This window comes from Peromyscus eremicus, chromosome 3 (assembly GCF_949786415.1).
Source record: "Peromyscus eremicus chromosome 3, PerEre_H2_v1, whole genome shotgun sequence".
Classification (NCBI taxonomy): Eukaryota; Metazoa; Chordata; class Mammalia; order Rodentia; family Cricetidae; genus Peromyscus; species Peromyscus eremicus.
In genome coordinates this window covers 21,590,907-21,613,469 of record NC_081418.1, presented here as the reverse complement: position 1 = coordinate 21,613,469, position 22,563 = coordinate 21,590,907, and the positions used below count along the sequence as shown (strand labels likewise).

At 39.0% G+C, this 22,563-nt stretch overlaps 1 protein-coding gene across 3 annotated transcripts in view; it reads right to left on the bottom strand.

Moving 5' to 3' along the window:
• Nucleotides 1–2,456: 2,456 nt before the first annotated feature.
• C1galt1 (core 1 synthase, glycoprotein-N-acetylgalactosamine 3-beta-galactosyltransferase 1) overlaps nt 2,457–22,563 on the bottom strand; it is a 37,376-nt gene continuing 17,269 nt past the window's right edge. For 2 of the 3 annotated variants that reach the window (XM_059257362.1, XM_059257361.1), the window contains 3 exons: nt 13,945–14,181; nt 6,487–7,154; nt 2,457–2,910 (listed from right to left, as the gene is read on the bottom strand). In XM_059257362.1, coding sequence (XP_059113345.1) covers nt 2,707–2,910; nt 6,487–7,154; nt 13,945–14,164 — 1,092 coding nt within the window. In that variant the 5' untranslated portion in view covers nt 14,165–14,181 and the 3' untranslated portion in view covers nt 2,457–2,706. The remainder of the gene's footprint in view (nt 2,911–6,486; nt 7,155–13,944; nt 14,182–22,563) is intronic. The other variant, XM_059257363.1, reaches the window with a different exon arrangement.

Here is a 22,563-nt window from a genome sequence, read left to right as displayed (position 1 = left end):
CCGGGTAAGGGTGAGAGAATCACAACTTAAGAATCACCATACCAATTTTGCTCTCTGACCACTTGGACTATTACTGGCTAAAAGTACCAGATGGTATATAATATTCATACATGTCTGTGTGTGTATACATATCTCATTATTCCACACATACATACATATACACATATATGAAATTAATCCTAGAGCTGACATAATACAAACACACAGGTTTGGACTATAAATCCCAGCCTTTTTCCTTACTAGCATTATGACAGTGGAAACATTATAAAATTCTTTGAGCCTCAGTCTCCTCATCTACAATATGGGAATAATACCCAATTTGTGAAGATTAACACAAATGTAAAGAATAAGATCAGTACCTGAAATACAGCAGGCACTAGATGAATACTACATATTACTTACTGTTAGAAATATGCAAAATATTTCCTTTAGATCTGATCATTTATCTAAATCAAATTATTTACACTCCAAGGTAACAGAATAAAATCTTATACTTAAAACCATGTCCTTTTCTGGGCCAGACAACATTCTAATAATCTCATGTCTATTCATTTATATAATCCTCATTTAATATTCTGTGAGGTAGGTAGTATCATTATCCCTAATTTTTAGATGAGGAGATTCAGGCACAGAAAGATTAAGTGAATTGTTCAAGGTCACATAAATAGTGATGGGGAACTTAAAAGCCAGGCTGCTTGACTTTGTAGCCCAGGATTCATTGCAACGATTTTTTTTTTTTTTTTTTTTTTTTTGGTTTTTCAAGACAGGGTTTCTCTGTGTAGCTTTGCGCCTTTCCTGGAACTCACTTGGTAGCCCAGGCTGGCCTCGAACTCACAGAGATTCACCTGGCTCTGCCTCCCGAGTACTGGGATTAAAGGCGTGCGCCACCACCGCCCAGCCATTGCAACGATTTCTTATGAATGAATGTTAAGGTTTTCAGAGAAATCATTTACTCTGCTAGTAAAGAAGAGTAACACACATAGGCCACAGATGAATTCATGTCCAAACCATGGTAAAGAGCTGTTCAAAGAACAGACTACAATGCCTAGGGTTCCAGTAGATGGCACTACCATGAGACCAACTCAAACCAAAGTCATTTGTAAAGCTGGTTTGATTTTCATCATGTGGACAGTGATCCATAACTAGCCAATGAAATAAACACCCCTTCAAATATATCATCTATAGAGGTTATGGTTTGGCACAATAAATATAAATTACTTATACTTATTATTCAGCCAAACTACAGAGTCAATGGTGTAATAATCATGCAAACTTAACATAATGAGAAATGTAAATCATTCATAATTAAAAATAATTTTATGGAAAATCTGTAAAATATTCTGCTCTACACTCAGTATTGCTGATGACAAAAAAACAAAATAACCAAAAAAAAAAAAAAAAAGTTTTTCTATCCTCTCAGGAACTCTGTGCAGCCACTGGGGTTGGAATGATACACAGATTCCTTCTGATAGCAGTTTTGAATGGGACTCAGCTGTTGGAATTACACTGGCAAGATAATTATCTCCAAATAAGAATTCAGCATGAAGTAAGTTGTTATTTATAAATGAAGTATATGATGTTTTAGTTTGTCGATGTGTTCTTTACTTGCTAGTGTTATTACTTAATTCTGGCCAAAAGCCACATTCAAAAATTTTTGCCAGTGTTAACAGGCACATCAGACATAAAAATTAATTTTAAAAGTGCTTTAAGTAAGTTATGAAAGGCACAACAAATTTCATCTCCACAGGATGAAAATAAAAGGAACAATAATTATGTAGTTGGAAAGACTTCGAAACAATCGATTTACAATGTCATTAATAATTCCCGAGAGCAGTACCAATACAAGAAAAGCTTGTCCAAATAGCATTAAATTTAATTAAGTTACCCACAATTAACAAAGGGTGAATTTGGGAACAGAATATTTTTAAATGCATGTTTTATAGAATGCTGCCAATGCTTTGAGTAAATAAGCATTAATAGTGAGAATGTTATTCAAGGGTCAAACATTTAGAAAGGAGACGATGGGGACTTGGTACAAGGTTAATTATATATAGAACTAAGCATATAATGCAGTCAAGGCCCATAATAATCAGAAAATGTGGTTTATTAGTGAACTTCAGGGTAAGTGTCAATCTCATTCTACTTCTTGAGGAAACACTGCCAATTATAAGTAATAGAATCACAGACAAGTTTTCATTCGGCAACTGGGAGGCTGGTTTGTATCGTATACACATGAGCAGAGTGTATACTGAGCAACAGTATTTCTTTCTAGCTTTAAGGCAGATCTGTTCAGCACTGTGTTCTATCGGTGCGGTGTAGTAGGTGATTACAAACAGAACCACTCCAGCTTTAGTGACAACACACACTGTCAGGAACAGGGACAGTCTTTCTAGCTCTTCTGTCACCATTTGAAGAACACAAACTCTTCATTCACACACACACACACACACATATATATATATATATATATAGTGTATGTGTGTGTATGTATATATTTATATTTATATATTACTGTATCAAAACACATTTTAACAGACTTCACAGCTCTTTAAATGCTTCAGATTACAGTCATCCACTGGAAAAATTTCTATATGGAATGTTCACTTCAGATGAGTTCCTCAATGGGATTTCAGGGTTTTGTCAGAAAGGCAGGAGTCCTTCAGTGCAATGTAGACCATTTAACCTCAGTCCACTCACGTTCTGCTTTCAAGGGTTGCCCAATTTTACTTTTGTATCTTCTTTTTTGTTTGCTTGATTAATTTCTTTTAGTATATCCTCAGGCAAGGCAGGTTGATATCTATATAAATAACCATATGGGCGAAGATGATAAACGAGGTATTCTAATTCATACATAGTTGTAGAATCAACATAGTGAAAAGAAATTGCAATATCAGAACAGCAACCAGGACCCTAAGAAAATAACAGAATTGGACATTGTTAATAAGCGGCACAGTAGCACACATTCCACACATTCACACTAGTTATAATACTGAAGCATCAAAGCTTGAGGGAGAAAGCAGAGGGGCCTAACCCATCAGATGGTGTAAGACGCCAACAGTTTTCTCAGTTCCCAAGAATTTAAAACCAAACCTGGAACTGCCAAAGCACTTTACCTAAAACTGTGTTTTCTAACACTATTTAGTGCTTAACCATTTAAAATTCTTGATTTCTTCAAATTAAAGGGGACGCTATACAAAGAATAAGGCTTTATTTGTCTGATATTTTTTAAATGGATGGCTAAAACATTGTTCTTAAGCATTATAAATAAAATACAGTAAGTAAAAAAGAACTATAAATTAGAAAGAAAACAAATTAGCCCCTTGTAGGTGACTCCAAGCTACTGGAAGGTCGCAAGAGTTTCAAGTGAAAAAAAAAATCATCAGATATAAACAATGTTACAACAGGCAGATTCTTAGCTAGTTTTAAAAGTTCTCAGAGGGCTGAGAATACGGCACAGTGGTAGAGCACGTGCCTAGTATGTGTGATGCTTTAGGTTCAGGACTGAAAAGAAACTGTCTACATTTTCATATATGTCAGTTAAGTAAAAAGCCCAAGTAAGATGGTTCCAACTATACTAAATACGTAGGGGAATCTTTAAGGAGTAGCCCCTGGAGATGGAGGGAGGGCCCAGTGTTAAGAGCACTGCTGCTCCTGCAGAGGACCCAGGTTCAGTTCCTAGCACCTACACACATGGTGGTTCACTATCACCCAACACTGCAGTCTGAGGATCCAACACCCTCTTCTGATCTCCTGTAGCACCAGACATACACACAAGCAAAACAGTCACCCACAAAAAAAAAAAAAAAACTAAAACAAACAAACAAAAGATACAATAATCCGAGGGAAACTATACATTTCAACAACAATTCAAAAACTTCCTGGGCAAAGATATCATTTTCATTACATTAATGAGTTATATGCAAAGAAAGCTACATGAGTGTCAAAACACTTTCAGAAAAAAGAGGGAAAGCAATACATACTTAATGGTTCAAAAAATCTTAAAGGTAAAAGGTTCAAAACAATATGGGCCAAATCCCCAAAGAACCACACAGGACTAGAACCCCAGGCTCTGCCCCTCCTACAGGTGATGCTATGGTATACGATGAAGTTGTACTACATAAGTCTAAGAAATGATACTATAACAACTTGGAAAAATCAGGAGCTCTCCATCTCAGACTATGTTTCAGACAGACTAAAGTTAATGTACAAAAAAAAAAAAAAAAAAAAAGCCCTGAAATAAAGAGTAAATTAGATTCTGTCATTTCTCAGCTCCATAGCTCTGATCAACCTATCTTATGTCTTAACTTGCTACATAAACAATTTTGTAAGCAAGTGTAGTGGCACAACTCTGAAATCACAGCACTCAGACACTGGAGCATCACTGCAAGTTCAAGGCCAGCCTCCTTTCTCACACAAAATAACAACAAAACAAAACAATTAAACCCAAACTCCAGAGCAACAATAAAATCCATATTCTTAGTGGTTATTACAGAGAAAAATATGTACATTTAGAAACTTTAAAAAAAGGAATTCATACTGCAAAGAGAAAAATTATTGTAAGATAAATGAATAATGGTATTTTGGTTTCATGCTGGGTGTTTTAGAACCTTCTGATAAATTTTAGAAGATTTATACAATTTCAATACTCGCATTTTGTTTTAGAATCTTCAGCCTACTAGAATACATTTTTATAAGGAAAAAAAAACCTTACAATTTAAAAGCCATTATGAATCAAGTAGAAGATACTTTAATTTGCTCTTATAAAGCATACTGTTAAACATGCCCATTTTGAAAAGTACCCTTAAAAAGAAGGATATTCTTTCTACTGCTTACAAAATGGCAAGCCTTGTGTCCTTTGCTACTGCTGTGCCTGTATGGAATATCTGACACTCTTTATGAAATGCCCTGTGTATCTGGGCATATCTGTCACATGATTGTAATGGTGAATTTGAACATATCTTTATATGAGAAGGGGTTCAGAACGTAAAGCAGAACATCAAGTCTTCTAATAGCAGACAGAGAATGTCGTATGCCATTGGAAATACTGGTGGCATGAAGTGGTACCCGGAAGTATACTATTTATATGTCAGGGCCAAAAAAGACAGCATAAAGAACTAGTGACTTGTCTAAACGCATTGCTAATCAATAACAGAATCTGAAATGCCAGGTTTGATAATCGTAGCCTCATTGAGTAATTCACTCTAGTGGTGCTTATAATAGGCATGTAGGTTTTCTCCTATCAGCAGTAAACAAATTAATTATAGCATATTCAGATGAATGAAGCAGAGAGATATATCAATGTCAATATATCTCAACATGTAAAAATGGAACTTTGTAAGAAGATGTAAGTGCTATAATTTGATTTTAAAATCCACAACAAATGCTGACTTATTTATGTTTGTATCAACATGTAGGAAAATATAAAAGCTTGCATGGCGATGAGTAACATTTAATTTCTGGCAGTGTTTAGGGGAAAGAGATAAGGGAACCAGACTGGAAGGACACAAAGGCCTCAACTGTCTACAAGACATCTGTCAATAGAGTTATACTTGGTCAAGTCAGATGCACATCTGAGATAGTTCATAAAGACAATGGTAGTCAGCTACAACCCTGAGAAATGTATATTAAGATACAAACTAGAGCCACGTTTATCATTAAAAACTGTCATAGGCTATAATACACTGCAATTACAAGTAAATGACAGGCAGATCACAACTATTTTACAAATGAAGAAACTGAGGCTCAAAGATTAGCCAAATCTTGTACATCAAGATCACCCAACTATGAAGTAGAAGAATAGGATTTGAACCTAGTCTTTCTGAACCTTAATTTTCTCCCCTGATAACTATAAGGCTCATTATTTAAATTTTCACACAACTCGCTAGCCTTACCCAAAGTTTGGCTCAGGGTCATCTCCGTATGGTAGCCTACCCCACTTCAGGTCACAGTCTCCTTGATTTTCTTTTGTGTAGTGGTTCTCAACCTTCCTAATGCTGTAACCCTTTAATACAGCTCTTCATGTTGTCGCGACCCCCACAACCATCAAATTATTTTTGTTGCTACTTCATAGCTATAATTTTGCTAGTTATGAACTGTGAAGTAAATACTTGTGGAGACAGAAGTTTGTCAAATGGGTCATAACCCACAGGCTTTGGAGTACCTGTCATTATCTACAGTCACATCTTTAGAAGTGTGCCTATTCATTCTGTAGCTCTTTGTGTAGAACATAAAGAAACCGGAACTTGATGTACTGACTTCCATATGCTAGTGGCTGGCATACAGAGGTATCAAGAGATGTCTACTAAATGACTGGCTGGGGCCTCTATTCTCATCTGCTTTATTATACTGTCAGTCTATACATTAAAAAAAATTCCAGTTATTGATACTAATGAAACACGTGCATATTAACTAGTCTGTTGTTTTATTTTCAAGTAAACAGAAGTCTGACCCAAGTATTTATACAGTAATAACAACGTCTAGACTTACCTCTACGGGAGGATAATAGTTGTAATTCCAGTACCAAAATGTTTTTGGTAGATAACCTTTGATTAAGTGGTGTTCTGGTACAAATGGGTGGAAAGTTTCTTTCCCAGTGGTATCTCTGGAATCTCCAGCTTCTACATTTATAATTTCCATGCACCTTCCCAGTGCTAAGTCTTCGATGGAGGAACTATGCGTACATTTTTCTGTTTTAAATGCATCAACAAATCTTCTCAAGGCTTCTTTGCTTAGCACATACCCTGCTCCTCCACTCATGTAGCCCTGCTTCACATACGGCTTAAACCTCCTCCCGAAGTAAATGGGTTGTTCAGGGTTATACCTTGATAGCAGCCATCTTAGATTGTCCAGTATGACGTAAGTGTCATCATCGGCTTTCATAAACCAATCAGCATCTTCTAAATAATGGTCATGCACATACTGAAAAGCTTTAATTGTTTTCCAGTAGAGTTGCTCTCTGCCTTCTTTGGTTTTCAATCCCACAGCAGGGAAGTCTTGATTTTCTTCTGAACTCATAAATAACACTTTATTACAACGCTGGGCCCATGTAGCTTTGACATGTTTGGCCTTTTTCTCTAGGTTTTGAGGGCTTGTCATAACCCAACAAAGAATTTTAACTTTCTGATAGAGGTTCTCAGCAATGTCCGTGTTCTCATCTATGAAATAAACATTTTTAAAAGTTACATTTACATGGATGTAAAATCCTAATAAATCATACCAAAACAACTTTTCATAAATTATTTCCAAGGCTCTATTTACCCATCTGTTATTAATGACTTTGAGAAAAACACAACTTAACATGACTTGACATTCTAATTTCCTGTCAGTTTCATCCACAACATCTCTGAAGCATTACCAGCTCCTAAGTGCTTACTACCCGATCGAATTGATCAAAAATACCAACATCCTCTGGGTAGTTGGTTGAAGTGCAGTAGTGTAGCTGGCCCCACCCCAGAGCCAGCAATCCATACTCAAAGGCCATCTCACACAGTCTCTCCTCGCTACTTAATACCACAAAGAAAGTAGAGGAGCATTCCTGGGAATTTCTCACTGCTGTGAACGAACTTCTAAAAGACAGAAGAATAAAAACAACAACAAGCAAACCATGCTGCTCAAGTCAGTTCAGTTTTGAATGTCATGAGTCAATTGTTATAAATTTTGACAAGTACCCTGAGGTGTTCTTGAAGACTTTGATGATGCCATCACTTCAAAGCACAGGAGTTAATGTGCTCAGATAGTACTATGTACTCATTCCCAAATGCAAACCCAGCAGTTAGAAACAGAACAGAGCAATAGGTAGAGGTAGGATTTCTGGAATTATCCAGAGCAGTGTCTCTATAAGCTACCAGTTTGCAAAGCCATAGGAGGCTCTGTAGTTGTAACCAACCGTCTTATTAAATAAGAAACACAGAGCCGATTCAGAGAAGAAAGCCAAGAGGTCAGAGCTAAGAGCCTTACCCTTCCTGCTTCAGCCAAGAGAGCTCTCCGAAAGGGGGCCTACTTCCTGTGTGTATGTCTTTAAATAGTCTTTCTGTTCTGCCTTCTCATTGGTTGTAAACACAAACACGTGACTGCCTTGTCACTGCCTGTATGTACAGCCCTCCAGGTCCTCTATGGTATTGAGATTAAAGGCATGTGTCTCCAATGTTGGCTGTATCCTTGAACACACAGACATCTACCTAGCTCTGTCTACCAAGTGCTGGGATTAAAGGCGTGCGCCACCATGCTGTCAGAATATACAGCAGAATACCACAAACAAGGTTTGATGAAAATGTCTACTACACACAGTAGTGAGCTTAGGAACTTAAACTGATCCATAACCTGGGTGTAAACAAATTTCAGGCTGTCCACCAAAATGTGAGCATCACTGGTCTAGAGGAAGAGTTCAGTCTGAACATCCAGACTAGTGCTTTGTAAAACCACCTTTCTTCTTCGAAAGTTGTATACATTATACAGTGTATATTGGTCATCCACCACTATGTCCATCCAACTCCCTAGTATCCCACCCCTTCTTCCCTCAACTTCATGTCCTCTTTGTGGTTTTATTGTTATTAATAACTTGCGCTTAATTAGTACATAGTTACGTATGTACATAAGTATGTGGCCATAGACCAGGGCTTTTTAAATGATATGTGGTGATGGAGCAATCTTTATTTCCAATTGCTAGAGGCCTATACTTTTATAGATATGATAAAAATTAATCATTAGAAAACTCTCAGCTTTGGAATATGTAAAATACAAGCACTGATCTAGACAAAATTAGTTGGTAAATCACTGTTTTACTCCTGATTTCAACACTTACTTAGTTACAGACCAGTATGAATCTATAAGCCACACTTGATAAGAAAGCTCTAGTTAATCCTAAGAAGGTCCAACACTTTTAGGGGAAAGGTCAATTAATTGTTGAACCCTTGGTCTTGTAAAAGATTAACAAGGAGGTAGGGTTAAATAGTTAACTGACTAAAAAAGAACAGAAGAAAAGGTGAGGTGGCATGAAAGAATTCTCATGCCATGGAATACCAAGAACTCAGTCCAGAGCAGGCGACTCTACAATCTGTAGTTAGAAAGCATCCACTGCTCATGGAACTAAGAAATCAATCTCTTAGTCACACAGACACACCAAAGTGGACAGCAAAAATGGTACATGTAGGACAAGACAGCTTTCCTCCCACAGCTGGGATCTGGTAGATCCTCTCAGTCTTTTTATTAGTTCTTTTGTTCTAATAAATGTGCCAGCACAGAAGTAGAAATATGAACAAGAACATTTCTTACCAGAGCAGAATTCAGTTTAGCAGGGAACTTCACAAGTAAACCAGTAATTGTTGCACAGTAAGAAATGCAGTGACATAGAATAATTTTTGAAAAAGATATATTTATTTTAAATGTTTGGGTGTTTTGCCTGCCTGTATGTCTGTAATGCACATGGCATAAAGTGCCCATGGAGGCCAGAAGAGGGTATCGGATCCCTCTGGAAATGGAGGTACAACCTGTTATAGGCCTCGATTTGGGTGCTGGAAATCAAACCCAGGCCCTCTGGAAAAAACAGCTAGTACTCTTAACCACTGAGCCACCTCTCCAGCCAGTCGGACAGATGTATGTTCAAAGAGTTCTGTGTGCTGAGGGAAAAGAAACTGTGGGACTACTAAATGAGAGCAGTGATCTAAGAACGTAAGCAAAACAGAGAAGGGGAGAAATGGTGCGGCACTAAAAATGATGCAGGACAGGGTCCTCAGTAACAGCTCTCTAGAAGAAAAGGCATGGGGAAATTGGATCAAGTAGAAGGATGTGCAGGTAGCTGCAAGCCTGACTTAGGGAAAACACACTTGGCCTAAGAGCAAGAGATCTTGGAAAAGGGCAATGCAGAATTGTTAGAATTCAGTAAGAACTGGAACCAACTGAGATGAGAAAATAAGCATGTCCCCCAGTTTCATAGTTCCCAGTCACACACTGGTTGTTAAGATAAAATAAGGAGAAAACAAGAAAACAGCATTCTGGGAGTGGGGAAGAAAGGAGTTTAATTTACACACTGAGAGCGGGGTCAGGAAATGTTCAGCCTTATCTACATTCTGTGGCCTAGGAAGGTTAACAGATATTTTCAAATACATGTGCATACAGTGAGGTTCAGCAGCCTCCCTTAATCATCTGAAGACAGGGAGCTGTGCAACAGAGTAAGTACACAGCAAGTGAACTGGTCTGTGACATGAATCACTGTGCACAAAGTCATGCAACATGACAATGTGCTATACTACGCATGTGTAGCATTAGTTGATAACACACAACCAGGTTTTGATACCCTAACACCTAATCTATGTATGAGAGGTAGAAAGACACAATTTACTGCTAAGAAGAGAAAAAAACCAACTCTCAACTGGAGGGAGCTTTTCCATTTTGCAATTCCAATCACTCCTAAGCTACTTGTATTCTGTTCTGCCAAATCAATCAGTTGCAGAGACGTTTGTATTATGTTAACAATGTCTTCTCTTATTGTATGTAAATAGGCTGAAGATAAACTCAGTTAGGAAAAGGCAGGAATGAAAGTTTCAAGAATTGGTGACATCATACAGATAGAGCTAAAGAGGAGAAACACAGAGAAAACCAACATTCAAGGGATACACAGAAGACTCCACTGAAAAAGTCTAGTTTCAGTGCTAAGAACCAGGAGAAAAGCCCTGTAACGTACACTTACTTTCGTTACTTCTACACCTCTCTGCTGTGGGATGGTCTGTATGTCAAGTGTGTTGCTGATTGGTCAGTAAATAAATCACTGATTGGCCATTGGCTAGGCAGGAAGTATAGGCGGGACAAGGAAAAGAATTCTGGGAAGTGGAAGGCTGAGTCAGAGAGACACTGCCAGCCGCCATCAGGACAAGGAAGATGTAAGGTACCAGTAAGCCATGAGCCATGTGGCAAAGTAAAGATTAATAGAAATGGACTAAATATAAGAGTAAGAGCTAGACAATAACAGGCCTGAGCTAATGGCCAAGCAGTTTAAATAATGTAAGAGTCTGTGTGTTTATTTTATAAGTGGGCTCTGAGACTGGCGGGACTTGGTGGTGGGAGCTGGAGAGAAATTCTCCAGCAACAAATGGCGTCCAACGTGGTGGCAAGAGTTTCCACCTAAAAACTTAGAAAAAAGATTCTAAAACGGACCTAAAAACAGTTCCTAATTGTCTCTCTCAAATGAGCGGCAGCTGCCGGTTTGAGCTACTGGCGGGTTCCTAGCGTGCGCTCTCGACCTGCAGTATGGTGGGAATGAGGCCTCTGCAAGTAGCACATTAAACTGTGTGGTGAATTTAGCCTTTGCTAGTACAAAACAAAAAAAAGAGGTTTCTGGGCTACACGCTACTTTGGTAAAAGTGTAGACCCACTATTTCTGAGAGTTATGGCTCCCAGAGCTGGCGGAAAGCGGACCGCCGCCATGTTGGGAAGCTGAAGTGGGCGGAGCCAGCAGCCACTGCGCCATTTCAGGCTTAGAAGGCTGCAGTTTAAAGCAATAGGCTCACGCTAATATAAAAAAATAAGCCACGTAAAGATGGCTACCACACAAAGAATCTGGATTATGTTCTCTTTGATATTCGTAACTGCAGAAAAACATTTGATTGTAAAAGCTGTTGAGTTATGCCAAAATGTATATTTTAAAGGTACCTTGACTTCAAAATTTGGATATAAGGATATGTTGCTTTGGAAAAGAGTCTCTGCTCTTGTTTCCACAGAAAGCCAGAGACTATGGATTTGTTCCAGATTAAGATACATCAGGTTTGACCAGCCAAGACCCCCTGAAAGGTCTCCAATGACACCATGGCCCAGATGATTCAACATCCAGAATGGTTTCAAGTCAACTGGCTCAGATATACAGCCTCACGGACTACTCCATGATCCTAAAATTTTCTTTCTGTCTCCAGAAGATACAGCGCCCCCCTCCAGCAGGAAGTAGTAAGAGAAGCTACGCCCAAATTCCCAAATATACCAAGCTGGCTTTAGAGATGGAATTGGCTCACTCCCCCTCTAAACCCAGACATATTGCTCAAAAAAAAAAAAATGGTTAAGAGATTCTTATGTCCCAAATCAGAAGAGCCCTCTGGTGTGGGACAGACAAAAACCAATATTTTTATTTAAAGCAGGTTGATTATAAATACAATCTCTTTCTAAAGAAAAAAAGGGGATAGTTTAGATATGATAGGATGAAAGGGTAGATTAATGAACCTACTTTTAAAGAGTAACAACTTGTTTAAAATGTTTTACATCGCTATAGATTTTAGTTTATTGATACAAGTTTAAACTTAATTTTGTTATACTGTATATATATATTTCTATTCTTGTTTGAGGTATTATGTTTATGTAACTCATTTAAAATTGTAATGGATAATTAAAAAATAGATTAATAATTAGTCATCTATGATAATCATATTTGTAGCCATGTTAGTTAAGTCTTTTAGGTATACATAGTTATGTTTCAGATAGATAGGTAGTCTTCAAACACTTCAAAGACCTACAGAATATGGCATTTAAAATGTTTTAAAAATTTAGACTTTCTGGACAGTGAGACATGTCTGCTCCTGACAGCACCGATTTACTTCAGAGAGGAGGATGGGCATCGAAGACACTCCATATGGAGTTTATCTTCACCTTGACAAAAATAGCCATTTGGGCAAGAAACTGTTCTTGCCTGGACTGCCTGATCAACTGGACATGCAGGACCCATACAAAGGTGACCACTGAACTTTGCTTGACAAAATGGTCCTTCAGGTTCCTGCTTTGCAGAGAAAACTGCCAGACATTCTACAGGACACAGAGAAAAGTGAATAAGAGACTCTAGGCCTGTGGGCTGAAGACAGATGCCCCAACTTTACAAGAGAACTTTGAATGACTGTCCAGGCTGCCAGCTGTCTCTGTCTACCCTACAAGACTCCTAAAAGTTGCTTATATCCTTCTCCATTTCTCAGGTAGTAGTATATCCTTCTGAGGTCTTTGATGTGGTTAAAGACTAGATACTTACAATTTTCCTTAGTTATAATAAAAGATAAGTTAGATATAAAACCTTAAACTTACAAATATAAGATAGATAGGATCTCTTCTTTAATATTGTAACTGTAATTCTTGCTTGATAATTGTTTTGTTATATGTAATTTTACTATGTTAAAGTTAAAACCTTCCTTTTTAAGAAAAGAAAAGGGGAAGTGCTGTGGGATGGTCTGTATGTCAAGTGTGTTGCTGATTGGTCAGTAAATAAATCACTGATTGGCCATTGGCTAGGCAGGAAGTATAGGCGGGACAAGGAAAAGAATTCTGGGAAGTGGAAGGCTGAGTCAGAGAGACACTGCCAGCCGCCATCAGGACAAGGAAGATGTAAGGTACCAGTAAGCCATGAGCCATGTGGCAAAGTAAAGATTAATAGAAATGGACTAAATATAAGAGTAAGAGCTAGACAATAACAGGCCTGAGCTAATGGCCAAGCAGTTTAAATAATGTAAGAGTCTGTGTGTTTATTTTATAAGTGGGCTCTGAGACTGGCGGGACTTGGTGGTGGGAGCTGGAGAGAAATTCTCCAGCAACACCTCTCTGACCCTCAAAAAGAAAAATGATTAGTTAACCACTGACAAAAATGTAAATTAAGATATACACACCTTATGTGTTTCTCTAGGGTAACAGAAACCAGACAGTTCATATAAATCATAACAAAACTGACCCTAAAGAAAAATTTCCCCAAACTCATGTCTTTCTCTATATTATGGTTTATGAACCACTTCCATTTAAAACTAATTTAAAATTATTAACTTCTTAAATAAATCTTGGGTTTTTCCCCCAAGGCAAACAGATCAAAAATCACCTTAATATCTGACACACAAGGCTCATTTCAATCAACAGGTGTAGACGGCAATATATTGAGATGTACATAACTTTCCAGCACATTCAACAGTTACATACTTCTTACAACACACACCTTACCTTTATGTTGGCTAGAGTCTGCATTGAAGTTCACTTGTCCCTTGGGGTGATTGTGTCCATTATCATCCAAATGTCTAGCATGAGGATCATTATGAAGCAGATTAGGCTGGGTGTCACCCTGTTCTCCCAACAAATTACTGAATAGTTGAGAACATAAAAAAAATCCTATAGCTGATCCACAGAGGAAGGTTAAAAAATTCACCCAAGATTTAGAGGCCATTTCCCGAGAATGTATTTCTGTAAAAAAAAAAAAAAAAGAAAGAAAGAAAAGTAATAAATAATAATTTAAAAATTAGCATCCTGTTATAAAATTATCAAGCAATCGACATGATCAAGAAAAAAATTCTGAGGTTTAGTTTTCATGGGAAGCTGACACCTTGTGTAAGAAAGTATTTGTAGTAGTATTTACCGTCTCCTCGCCTGTGCTGCGTTCACAGCCCTCTGTGAACAATCCTAAGCAAGTAGTAGGTGGACTCACTACTGTTGGCAGAGCCAGGGATCCTCCATGACCTGAGCTTGTCTGCCAGGATCATTTTCATTCTTGGCTGTCAACTTTTGTAGCAATCATCACTTACTCTATTCTCCAATGCGGAGTTAGCAAATTCTGTGAAGAACCAGAAATCAAAACTGCTTCGGGCTTTGTGAGCTACAGACTGTCTCTGTTTCATCCTGCTCTTTAGACAGGTAAAGCCACGTCTCTCCGAGTTGGAGAGCCTGGACAGGATGGCCGGTTCCATCTGAGAAGCCGGTGGGGGCTTTGGGGAGGGAAGACTAGAGAACAACTGGCTCTCTTGAAGAAACACCATGAAGATGAGCTCCATGAAGGGGAGACTGAGCGTTTGCAGAAACAAAGTGAGCGGCCTGAGATGAACAATCCAAAACAGTAGGACAATTAAATGCATGCAGTCCCTCACAGAATGGCCCTGTATCCTTACCCACTTCTACAGAAACATAATTCTGAGTAATAAATACTCAGTCTGTGTGCTACGCTACTACAAATAATAAATTATCAACAGTAAGGAAAAAAAAATAAGTGTAAAAGCCATCCAGCCTGGGTGGGTAGGGAATGGCCATAGGTTCTTGTTTTTGCAATGAAATTTTATCTAAATGCATCCATGCCCATCCCTCTATTCCTGTGTATGCTGACTGTGGCTGGTTCCAAATCAGTGCTGAACAGCTGCAATAGAAGAAACACGCCCAATAAAGCTTTACCTAGCCCTTAACAAAAGTCTGTTGGCTCCTACTCCAAAGACTTGTTTCATAGCATTGCTGGATGTAGACTCTGGCTGCTCAAGTCTCTCACTGTTAACCCACTGGCTTACCAAGTCCTGCATGGCATCTGAGTATCATCAGATTTAGTATGGTCCCTAGAATATCAGGAGCTCAAAGACTACCTACTGAACTACTTCCCAACCAAGTTACTTTTTAAGTTTGCTAACAACCAGTGAGGGTGGCCTTAAGTATACAATTTCCCATTCGCCAAGAAAAAATTTTAAATGCTAAGCATCTATCATATGCTAGGTACTATCCACATATAATTTCAGTTTCCATTCTCAAAATGTCCATTTTGTAGACAAGAAAATAGAAAATTTAAAAAGTCAAGCTTGGGAAATAGTTCAACAGTTAAGAGACCTTGCTGCATAATCGTGAAAATCAGAGTTCAGCACCCATGTAACAAGCTGGGTAGCCTGCAAGTACTTATAATTTGACTCTGCGGAATCTGATGCCAATTCCTGGCCTTCATGCACACACACACACACACACACACACACACACACACACACACACATCTTTGAAAGTCAACAGGTAATACAGGCTTGTTCCTGACACTATTTCCAACATAATACAGTATAACTATATTAGGTAGTGTAAGTAATCCAATGATAACATGAGAAGTCGTTAGGTGTCATATGCAAATACCTTTCTATTTTATGTAAATGGTTAGCACAGGTACAAAGCACAGATTTGCACCCTGATCTACCTGGCTAAGAAAAGTCAGTGTTTTATCCATCACATTCTTCATTTTTCAAACAATCACCACTCACAGAAAGGACAACAAGCATACAGGGAGATGAACCTACAAGTCAGTGTTCTGTTAAATCAAAATGCAAAAGCCAATAATCACCTATCACAACCACAAAACTAAAAGAGCTTCACCACTGTATTTACAGAACACTTGACTAGGCTCATCTACATTAACCAATGCACATGAGAAAAACTGAACAAAGTACAGCAGACTGTCTGGAGATACTGGTAAAACAGTGAGTCAGTGATAACTAGGAAAGCAAGCAGAAAAAAGTAGTCAAGATAGGTGAGCCAGGTATTTGGCACGGCTCTCCTCTGGACAATTATGGTTTTTCTTCCCTCTCAGTGGGAAAACTGGTTCCAGGACTCTTCAGGAATATCCCAATCCACAAATGGCTAAGTCCTTTATAGAAAATGGAAAGGTGCTTGCATATAACAAATCCTCCTACTGTACTCTCAGCATATTTAAAGAACCCACAATGTTGAATACAATATAAATGATATGCTTTTATAGTTTTTATACTGTATTGCTTAGGAAATAAGAACAAGAAAAACATCTGTATATGCTTACTACATCTGCATTCATCCAATAGTTTTAATCTATGGTTGGCTCAATTTATGGCTGTGGAATGCATGGATATAGAAGGCTGACTATACTGATTCAGAAAGAAAACAGTTGAGGCGGCAATAAAGCTAAGCAAAACTCAGTTAACGTCTTTCTAGAAGAGGTGCAGAGGAACAGTTGTTGTTGGTATTTTATAATTTGTTCCCAATTTAAAAATATTTTGGGATGCTCTGATGCCTGCCATCCACACTTAACTGTTCTCAGAGCATCATCAGTCAGCATATGCTGGCTCCTCCTTGTTGTTGTCCTCCTCCCAATTTCAAGGACTCCTGCCTTTATGACTATTTGTGAACTATTTTCTTTCCTGTCCTGAAACAAAGCAGCCACCTCGTGAAGGTGGAATGCATCCCCAAAGCCCAGTTCAATTTCTGATAAAATCATGTCCACCGTCTCAGACTCTTCACGGTTGTACTGCAGGAGACTAGACCGGAAGCAGACATCGTTCAATCATCTTGCACACTATGGGGGTTTGCTTGGGTGGGAGGGAGTTGTCGATGCCAAGTGCCTTCTAAGCCTTACACATCATCAGAATCATGTGAGGAACATTTTAAAAACACACACCTCTAGGCCTATCAATTGTGACCTCAGATGCAAAAAAAAAAAAAAAAAAAAAAGAGAGAGAAAATTAAAATACCTCTTGATTTTAAAGAGAGAGCTTTGCATTATTTGTCTGAAGAAAAAATTCAACCAATATAGATTTGTATAAAGAAGGAAAAAATCAACCTAAACCTCACTACTACTCAGAAATAACACCACTAACATTTGGTAAGAATCTTATAGATCTATACCTATAAATATCAGGAGCTAGGAGAAGAGGTACTATGGCAAACACGTCAGAAATATTGCATAATAGTAACTTCATATGGAGAAGGCAAAGAGGCTGAGTAAAGGTGCTTGCTGCCAAGCCTAGCAACCTATGTTCGACTCCTGAGACCTGCATGGTGGAAGAGAGAACTGACTCGGGCAAGTTGTCCTGACTCCACGTATGTACCATGGCTCACATATATGTGTGAACATATACACACATAAAGAAGTGCGAGACGCTGTAGAGCTTTTATGGATAAACTTTACAGATGAATGCAGACAGATCAGTAGCACTGTCTACCACATTAGCAAACTGAATCAAGGATTCTGACTCTTAACCACTTTGTTACAGTTTTAAAGAATTGAGATTACACTAGTCATTCAAAGATTTAACATGGAAATTCTATTTATTTGAATTTATTAAAAAAAGAAGTGAAATTAATCTAAAGAAGTTAAATATTTAGAATGATCTTTCTCCAAATAAATAATCCTTTTATAAGACACAGAAAATTATCAAAACATAGTTTTGTAACATCTATTTGAACCATAGACAGCATTTTTTTCCTGTGAGAAATGTGGAAATGTGTGTGCTCACATCTGCTCAAACTCAACTTCATTAGCTGTATTTGGTAAGTGTTTGTTCTGAGCTCACTGTTTCATTGCTTCATCTCGGGTCTCTCTGAACCTGGACTCCAAGTTCATCAGCAGTCATTTTATCAGCTCTCCTACTCGGAACTCATCCCTCCTGCCGCAGTCTGCCAGCTGGAACTCAGTAACTAGTGCGTCGGCGCTAACTGATGCTACAGCTGCAGTTCCTGCAGCCTCCAGAATGCCTACTGCTTTCATAGAGAAGTGCAGCTTGATTCAGCACACCTTGTCCTCCAAATTCTGTAGAAATAGCACTATAGTCTTCTCACATGGGTACTACACACGACTTTAATCCCTTGTAGAAGTTTATTTATTTATTTTGGTTACTCCCTGTAGACCTAAGTTATCCGGTAGTGTTCCCTTGGCAGGCAACATAGTCTTGATAAATTGAAGGCTGGGACCATCCTGCACTGAACGAGTCTCTTTTTCCGAAAGCACCTGCTCACTTTGTATCACTGTCACAATTCAGGCATGCTCTCGATTCTGAGGCACCAAGATAGAGGGAATGTTGCTAGGACCTGAACTGAGGGCCTCACACACGCTAGGTAAGCCCTTTCACTTCTTATTTTGAGACAGTCTCCCTAAGTAGCCCAGGCTGGCCTGTAACTACATCTGTATCCTGAATGTGTGGTCCAGTAGTCTCGAAATCCCAAATGGCTAGGGTTCCAGGCCTGACTCATTGTTATTACGTATTATGGTAATCTGTAATCAGTGACCTTTGCTATCAGTATCACTACTGTTTTGGGACACCATGAAACACACTTGTATGAGACCATGAACCTAATAAAGCTTCTATGTGTTCTGATTGAATCACTAACTTCCTGTTCGCCATTTGCCCCCTTTTCTAGGATACAACAATACTGAAATTAGGTCAAGTAATAATCTTACAACATATCCTAAGTGTTCAAGTGAAATACACACTCTAGACACTTACCAGCTTAAATCAAAAGCTGGAAATGCTTAGGAATGGCATGTCCAATCATGTTTCTTATGCCAACTAGCTACGTAGTAAAAGCAAAGGAAAGTTCTAGAAGCAAACTGGCATTGCTATTGCTGTGTACACTTGAATGACAAGAGGATTAAACCGCCCCACTGATGACAGGGAATATTTTGATGAACTGGATGGAAGATTAACTATGGTATTCCGAAAGCCAAAGCCTAATGAGAGCAAGGCTCTAACTTAATTCTATCAAAGCCAGAGGTGCAGAAGGTACAGAAGAAAACCATAAAGCTGGCAGAGGTTGCTTTATGAGGTCTAGAGATAGAAGTGCAAAGGGAAGAAAATACTGATAAAGACACTGCAGCAAGTCATCGAGTGATATAGTGACAGACACTGCCAAGGCAGCTGTGTGACATACCATTTTCAGTGTAGCTAAAACAGCCTCGTATTAGAAAAAAACATGTCATGTAAGACCTTCATAGACAGAGAGGAGCTGACAATCCTGGCTCCAGAGCTTCACAGAGTAGGTCCAACTTCCTTGTTAGGGGCAGATGCAGCTGATGACCCCAAGTTGAAGCTCATGGTATTTATCATTCCCCAAATTATATTCCCCTAATTCCCTTTAGAATTATAACAAATGCACTCCCCCTGTGCTGTGTAACTGAAGTAACAAGCCTTGGTGACAGTACCTCCTTTGGCATGGCTTACTGAGACCTGCTTCTCAGGAGGAAGGCTTCTCTTCAAAATACTACCCATTCATTACCACTGCCCCAGCCACCCAGGGCCTGATGGAGATGCAGATCACGCTCAATGCTGCTGTTACACCTGCTAACACAGCATCCATCCTGAAGCCTGTCGGTCAATGAGGAGCTTCAAATCTTATTTAAGAAACAGATTTTTAAGAGTGCACCTGCTTTAGACAGTGATTAACCTGATGGATCTGGCCAAAGGAAACTGAAAACCACCTGGAAAGGATTAGGGATTCAACATTCTCGATACAAATGTGAACATCTGTGATCTGTGAATTCCCAGGAATTCAAGGCCAGTGGAGGCAGCAACTATAGATATGGTAGCGGTAACAAGAGGACTAGAAGTGTGGACAGAGGTTGCTGAGATTTCACGTTAGAACTGAAAATGAAGTCCAAATGTGTGGCTGAGTGACTAGAGTTTCATCACAAAACTTCAACAACTGAGGAGTTCATTTTTACAGAAGGGCACAGAGTGGTCTCTAGAGATGGAAATTAATCCTGATGAAGACAGTAAACACTGCTCAAATGACAACACAGGATCCAGAACATCCATAAACACAGCTGAGAAAGCATGGCAGAGTTCTGAGAGGGCTCAGTATGATTTTGAGGGAAATCCAATAAGCACCAATTGTTATCCCACAGCTTCCCTGTGACAGTGTCAACTGATGTGGCAATCTTCATGTCAGTTTGCTTTCAGAAATGGTCATGTGACCCCTCCCCTAACCTTCAGCAACCCACCCCCCCCCATCAGTGAGAGTCAACAGGAGTCCTCCTTTCACTAGTACGACGACTCATTGAGGGCTTACCAGACTGCTGAGGTTTTCTAGCAATAAACTTTTATTTTTAATCACTGCATATACTTTTAAAAGACAATGTTATTGCTCAATTTCAGCACTATGTAAATCTAACATGCCCTGAGAAACCAAAAATTTTTTGATTCATTTTATGTTGTGATATTTGCTTTACTGCATAGGTCTGGAATGGAACTCACAATATCTGAGTTACACCAATCAATGTATCTCTTCTACTATGCTGAGTTTTCAGTCACATCAGATCACTAGTACTCTCTCACCAGGACTCCAACGCCTAATTTTACTGTGAGACAAAGTCCTCATCCAATTCTCAAGATTTCAGAATCCCTTTGGAACTCATAACAAAGTCCCTAAGACCCTATTGTCTTCTGATCCTTCAAGTACTTTACATGTTACATCTTGCCAAACTTTTACCTTAGTATTTGAAATTTTGCTCTAGATTACTGTATTCATGTGCACATTTACATATTCACAATATACTTCTCTCTTCATGCCCCATTAACGTGATTATACATCTTTATTTTTCTCTCATACTTTCCCTTTTAAAATTGAGATGACTCTTACATGGTGATACTTTACAAAGGCCACTGTGTTAAACCTTATTTTCTATGATCTTCATAGCAACATAAAACTTGATAGTAGTACCTCTGCATTAATATGTCAGGTCATGTTAAGATTTGAAGCCGGGCGATGGTGGCGCACGCCTTTAATCCTGCACTGAGGAGGCAGAGCCAGGTGGATCTCTGTGAGTTCGAGGCCAGCCTGGTCTACAGAGCGAGATCCAGGACAGGCACCAAAACTACACAGAGAAACCCTGTCTGGAAAAAAAGATTTGAATGCAAAGTGTGCCCTTCTTGACTCCTGTGTTGAGCACTGGACCCCAGCTGGTCGTGCTGTCTGGGAGTTGTGCAACCTTTTGGATTGGTGGCCTACCTGGCAGATGTAGAACTCAAGGGGTGCAGCTAGAGTTACAGCTAAGAACAGGCCAGGTCTCTCTGCTTCTAACCTGGGGAGACATAATAAGCTCCCTATGCCATGAGTACCAAGCTGCCAAACCTTCCTCACCCTGAAACTGTGAGCTCAACTAAATCCTTTCTCCTACCAGATTGTATTATAATTAAAAGAAAACTGGCATCTACTTCATTTATTGAATTTCAGTATTAATATAAATCCTGCATATCAAATTCTCTATACTTCTCTCTGGAAATATAGACATTTTCTTATAAGGCACAACGCCATTATCAAATGTCCACCACAGCTAACAATAATACTCTGACTGACACATCTAACCTCTGTTAGCAATCAAATTTCCTTTGCTGTCTTCTAGGATCATGGTATCTGAACTAGCTCTAATGTTATAGGTTGTATGCATGTGTGTGTGTTCAAGTAGGCATCTGCATGTCTGTACATGCTTACGTGTGTGTGGACTTCAGAGATTGCTGCCTGCTGTCTCTATCTTACTTTTTGAGTCAGGATTTCTTAATGAACCTAGAGCTTACTGATTCAACAAGATTAGCTGGTCAATGGGCTCCAGTGACCAATTCTGCCTCCCCAGTGCTAGGATTATAGGTTCACATCATCAGGCCTGGCTTTTTACCTGGACGCTAGGGATCCAAACTGCTGTGTTGTGGAAGCACTTTATCAATGGAGCCATCTCCCTAGCGCTTCATAAATGTCTTTTTACAACAGGTTTGTTCAAATCAGAACTACACTGGTATTCATGGACAAAATTTTTTAAAAATAGGATATTTTATGTAACAATATTTGTGGTGGTTTGAATGTAATTGCCCCCCATAATCTCATAGAGAGTGGCACTATTAGGAGATGGGCTTTGTTAGAGTGGGTATGGCCTTGTTGGAGGAAGTGTGTCACTGTGGAGGCAGGCTTTGAAGTTTCCTATGCTCAGGATACCACCTAGTGAGTCAGTTGACTTCCTGTTAGCTCCAAGATGTAGCAGCTCCAGCACCACATCTGCCTGCAAGCCCCCATGCTCCCCTTCATGATTTTAAGGGACTG